We start from the raw sequence: 6000 nt of genomic DNA on the forward strand, positions 1-6000 counted from the left end.
CAGTATTTTTCATGGAAATGTTCAACACAACATGAATGGGGCAGCAAGCATTTTGTACCAGCAAGTAGATGGCAGACACCCTGGAAAGTCACCGACCTTCACAGCAACAGTCCTGGAAAAGAGGTGACAACAATATTTCTTATAAAAGTGGAGTCTTTGGAGGAAAGAAAGGGACACTGAATGGATGGCATGCAGGAACCATACAGACCATCTGTGGCTGAGGGAAGAGGAGGGTGAGGTGCCCTGTCCAGAAGAGGAGCAAGCACACCACCTCTCCCCTGCTCCATGACCTGTTCTAATGTTTTATTTGGTTGTGATCTTTAATCTTCAGGTAAATTTAATCTTGGTATTTTATTTTTATTTTTTTTATAGTTTTTAAAAATAAGTCAACTCTTAATCTGTAGTTCAGATAACTTGCTGTTAGCATTTTCTAGCACTGCTGTTTATGAGGTGGTTTGTAACTGGGAGCCCTGGTCAGTTGATTTATAAATTGTAACTGGTTTTTGGTAGAATTTTTCTGTTTTCTACAAATAAGATCATGGCATCTTCAGACACTGACAGTGCTCTGTCTTCCTTCCAGTCTAGCTGCCTATGACTTTTCTGTGTATGGCTGCTGTGGGTAAGACTCCCACACTTTGAATAAACACAGAAAGTAGACATCTTTTGTTGCAAGATGTCATTGGCAAATTATAAGGAGTCTTTTTATATTGAGATACATTTTTGAATACATATTTCATTCCATGTTTTCATAATAAAGAATTGTTTACTTTAAAAATTATTATTGCCAGGCGATGGTGGAAAATGCCTTTAATCCCAGCACTCAGGAGGCAGAGGCAGGCAGATCTCTGTGAGTTTGAGGTCAGCCTGGTCTACAAAGTGAGTTTCCGGACAGCCAGAACTTTTACACAGAGAAACCCTGTCTAGAAAACAAAAAAGGAACTATTGCAGTACTTACATTTTTGAGTATGTGGGGCCACACATGTATGTCTGCAAGCCTGTGAAGTCAAAAGACAGTTGGTGAGAGGCAGTTCTCTCCTTCCACTTTGTGGATAACAGGGATGACAACTCAGGTCTGTAGGCTTGGTGGCAAGCATCTTTATTCACTGAACTATCTTGCCAGCCCATAAAAGTGTTCTTGCTAAGTTTTACATGATGTCCCTTCTTCACCTATTACGAGGATGAAGGGGGTTGTCTTCTTCGTCAAGCTGCTGCAGCATAACGTGTCCGGATCTGGACATGTCGAGTCATTCCTGCAACCCTGTTGATGACAGTGGACAATCTTTCCAATGTGCTGTTGGATTTTGTTTGCTGCAATTTTGATGGGGATTCTTACAAGTATTTCATGGAGGATACTAGAGTTTTGTGGGTTTGATTGTGCGTGTGTGCCTCTGTGTGATTTTGGATCAGAGAAATGCTGGCCTCATTTTGGTTTAGGAAGAATTCCCTAGGATGCAGTTTTGGAATAAAATAACAATAAATAATCTTAGTTCTCTAAAGGTTTGATAGAATTCAGTAGCAAAGCCATTTTGTTCTGGTGTTATTATTCTTGGTTTTGGAATTTTTTTGTTACATATATATTCCAATCACAAATTGTTGTCTATTCAGGTTTTTAAAATTTTTCATAATTCCATCTTGATAGAATATGTATGTTCAAAAATGGCTCCTGTATTCTGTGTTATCACATATGTTGGCATGAAGTTGAACATAAGGACCCCTGCCAATCCTTTTTTTTTTCTTTCTATGGTATAATTGGTAATGGCTCTCTTTTCATTTCATATTTTCTTTCAGATTTTTTCCACTTTTTCTACATTAGTCTAGATGTGCATTTGTCTAGTTCATAGTTTTAAAAAACTGTCTTTGTTTCATTGGTTTTTTCTATGCTTTCTACTCTACATTTTTTGCTTTCTCTTATTCCGTGTTTCCTTACTTAACTAACTGGGAGTTTATTTTATTTTTGTTTCCAGTGCATTGAGGTTTCTTCTTTCAGATCTTCCTGATCTTCTGATGCAGTTATATGCTAGGATTTGGATGAGTGTTGGCAAGGTCCAAATGCAAAGCTCTCATTTCCAGAGCTGGTGTTTGGAGGTTCTGTGCCCTAGAGAATGTCATTCTCTTGTCAAGAAGCCTCTTGTGTCTGTTGAGAAGGAGAGAACTCAAGTGTAATAATCAAAAGCTCAAAAGTAAACTGAAACTTCACAAATTGCTTCCTGGGGAATGTGAAAGGTCACCTAAAGGAACAGTGATGTTCCTGTGAGGCTGTTTTCCTGGGCTCCAGCCCAACGGGATGGAGGGAGGTGAGGGGATCAGCCCTCAGTGATGCAGAAGGAGGGCCTAAACCAGGCCTCATGAGCTGCCATGTGCTTGAAGGGCGGGACCAGTAAGTCTCACCAGGTATAAATATGCCGGGTCCCCATGGCTCTGGTAGAGTCCATTTGCTCGCCCTTTTTGAAGTCTCAAACCAAACTGAGCACCATGAGGCTGGTCCTGTGTTTTCTGCTGCTCACCCTGGCTCTCTGTTGCTATGAAGGTAAGTATCATTTATGATCGATTCAGCCACAGCTCCTGGTAAGTTTACCTCTTTGAGCAGTTAGTAAATGTATGTGTGATAAGGTTGAGGACAGGGAAAGACAATCTGAAATTTCTTCCAACCTCCTAAAAGCCCAGATACATTCAACTAATTTTCTCCTTCCTCAGCAGCTTGGTGGGGGGTGAGGGGGACAAAAAGGCCATTATCAACAGAGTTCAGGAAATGATTTTATTACAGGGATTTTGTTGGTTGTGCTATTTTTCAGTTTGTTGTCTTTGTATCTGGGAAGGTGACTTGAGAGAGCTCTGTTCCACAGTATTTTTCAAGTCTGTGAGTAATACATCTCAAATCCCTCCACCAGACTGAGGATAAACAGGCTCTTGTAGTCGGTCCATTTGGTTTTCTGGGGGATCCCACCAATAAAAGGGATAGAAACGGTGCAGTCATTACCACTAAGATGTCCATTTTTCTAAAATTAACTAATTTTTTGCAAATCATCCATTTGTGTGTAAACAGAACCTTCCTACATACTCTGTACCTTCAAAAGGAACCAAATTTCATGGGTGTTACCCTCTTTCCTTTCTGCATCCCCTCCTGCCTGCCTTACTGCCCCTCATCTGAAAGCCTACATGTCCCTCCAGTCGGATGGAATCTGCTTGAGACCACACATCACACATCAGACACTTTAGGCACCCCCTAAGGCTAGCATTGTCTTGTCCTTGGGAAAACTGGGTCTGGTGGCACATCCCTGTGATCCAAGCTAAGTGAAGCTGAAACATGAGAAACTGGTCTGAGGCCAGCCCAGGCCACCTCTGGAGATTTGTAGGGTTTTTTGTTTTGTTTTGTCTTTAAAGAGTCTTGAAGGGAGTGTAGAACCTGAATTAGGAAAGGTGATTTCTTCAGTTCTACTCAAACATTCATCATCGATCTTTAGAACCATAAGGTGGGTGTCCGCTTCCCTGTCACTTTCCTAGAAGTAAATCTGAGCATCACTGTGGAAAGGCAAAGCTTTTCCCAGTTCCCAGATATACTCTGGTGTGTATCCAAATGGATCACCTCAGCCAGGTGGTGCTGGCACGTGCCTTTATTCCCAGCATTCAGGAGCAGAGGCAGGCAGATCTCTGAGTCTACAGATCGAGTTCCAGGACAGCCAAGGCTCCACAGAGAAACCCTGTCTCCAAACAAACAAATATACAAACAACAACAACCAAAAACTCATCAACTCTTGCCACCTTAGCTTTTTACCGTGGACTGTACTTGATGTTGTGACCTAATTCCATCAATTCCAAAATCTCACCTTTCCTACAGAGAAGCAGTCTGCTTGGTTTTTACTTTTCCCATCTCTTGTAAAATTCTAACTCTGTTATTCATGTCAAAGTTAGGATGACTCAAAAATTCCTTTTTTCAACTATCTAAGAATCATGAAAATGCTACTCCAGATGCAGTCAAACCTCCAACTTTTAATACTAGAAAAGGGAATTTCAGCAAGCCATAGAAGCTTGGAGAGTTGTAAATGCAGATTAAAACACAGAAACAGAGAGTGTCAATAATAATCTTTCTTTAGTCTCTTGCTGTGTGATCATGAGGACGTCATGCTGCCTTGCTTCAGAGACATCACAGGGGTGAGCCATAATACTGGTTATCCTGTCCAGTCTGAAGACTTAAGTCAGAGAGACACATGCAAAAAGAATTAATCAACAATGAAAAGTAACTTTGATTAACTGACTTCTTCCTCCTCACATTTTCCAGCTAATGCTAAAGTCTGTGAAGCTGTTATGCGTGAAAGCACCATCTTCATAATGGGGACCGAGGCACAGCTGAAGGCGCAACTTGAGACATATGATGCACCTCCAGAGGCTGTGGAAGCAAAACTAGAAGTGAAGAGATGTGTAGACAAGAACTTGAATGTTATAGAGAAAGGGGGAATAGCAGCCATATTGGTATGTTCATTTTGCTTTCTATACTCAGAAGGCCACAAATGAAGTTGTCCTGACATTCTGTAGGGAACACATGGATGGGGTGAAGCAGGGGAATTAGAGTCATCAGTGATAGGTTGGTTCAGGAATCCACTGCTGAGTTGAACTCAGTTATAACAGTGCCTGGGATAAGTGCCTCCTTCTAGAGTTCCACCCTAGATGCAGCACTCTCATGGCATCCTAACAAAATGAAATGGGCCCTACGAAGGGAGGATTCGGGGATAACTCTATTGTCAATCTACTGGGAGCTTTGCTAAGTGGACAACTGCATGATGAGAGGATTTTATCTCGATTGGTGCTGTGGAGAGTGTTGGTGGATGAAAATCACACTGACGGAGGGAGGAAGCTGAGACAACCTCCTTAAGAGCAAAATCCTGGCAGGATGCATTTCTCTGCCCTTTGCTGGCCCTGCCAGAAGCCTGCGAACCTCCTGTTTCCGATCCTCCTTACCCACTTCTGCCCTTGTCCCCTCTGGCTACCCCACTGGAATGAAAGTAGAGTTCACAATTCTAAATCATCAGAAGTTGTTACACCTGGGGAATCATGACCCAGTTTGTCCCCTGCTGATCACAGAGACATAGGGACTTGAGCCACACCTGAGTCCACTCAGAGTGTATTTGCCTGAATTTGGGAAGAGTTTCCGTTAATATGCATTATTTGATGTAGTTTCCCAGAACAATTCAGTATTTCCCCCAAGCACACTTTGTGGGTCTTTCCAAAGTCCTCTAACATGGAGCCCTGGTTTGTCAACATTTCTTCTCCTGGAGTTGCCTGCCTCTCCTCACCTTTCTTCTCTTGCTTCCTATTTATTTCCAGGGAGAAGTTGCAGCTAAGTGTGCTTTAACACCTTGAAATGGCTCTTCCTGCTCCCCATTGGTTCTCACAGATAAACTGACTTTTCCTTGCCTGATGTAGAGGTTTCAACGTCTTGCACTAATAAATTACTCTCCATGCATGTTACCATCTGTCTGTCATTAGTCTCAGTCTTGGGTCTTGCACTGAATGGGTTTTGATTTTTTAAAAAAAATGGATTTTCAGCAATGGTAATAAGTTACAGAGATAATTCCTCAGCCATAGATTTTTGACAGGTTTTCTATAAGAGACATGAATTCCCTCCTGTGGAGTCAGCCTCATTATAAAAAGAGAAAGAGAAGACAAGCTATCTGCTGTGGGATGTTCTGTTTGTCCTGTGGGAGCCCTTCTTGGGTTCTTTGTGGCGTTACCCAGCAGGTCCGTATAGAGGATGATTAGGACCATGGGCCTGAGTGCAGGTGTTTGGGATGGTCTGCACTTGGCTGTGCTGGGGGATGGTCTGTATGTCAAGTTGCTCTGATTGGTTAATAAATAAAACCTGATCGGCCGTGGCTAGGCAGGAAAGATAGGCGGGACTAACAGAGAGGAGAAATAAAAGGACAGAAAGGCAGAAGGAGACGCTGCAGCCGCCGCCATGACCAGCAGCATGTGAAGACGCCAGTAAGCCACCAGCCACATGGCAAG

The 6000-nt window shown here is 42.5% G+C and overlaps 1 protein-coding gene across 1 annotated transcript; it reads left to right on the top strand.

Annotated features, from left to right (window-relative positions):
- Positions 1 to 2426: 2426 nt before the first annotated feature.
- LOC143270219 (secretoglobin family 1D member 2-like) lies at positions 2427 to 5462 on the top strand. Its single transcript, XM_076559319.1, has 3 exons — positions 2427 to 2527; positions 4277 to 4467; positions 5320 to 5462. The coding sequence occupies exons 1-3, from the start codon at positions 2473 to 2475 to the stop codon at positions 5353 to 5355; spliced, it is 282 nt and encodes a 93-aa protein (XP_076415434.1). The 5' UTR covers positions 2427 to 2472; the 3' UTR covers positions 5356 to 5462.
- The last annotated feature ends 538 nt before the right edge of the window (positions 5463 to 6000 follow it).

This window comes from Peromyscus maniculatus, chromosome 1 (assembly GCF_049852395.1).
Source record: "Peromyscus maniculatus bairdii isolate BWxNUB_F1_BW_parent chromosome 1, HU_Pman_BW_mat_3.1, whole genome shotgun sequence".
Classification (NCBI taxonomy): Eukaryota; Metazoa; Chordata; class Mammalia; order Rodentia; family Cricetidae; genus Peromyscus; species Peromyscus maniculatus.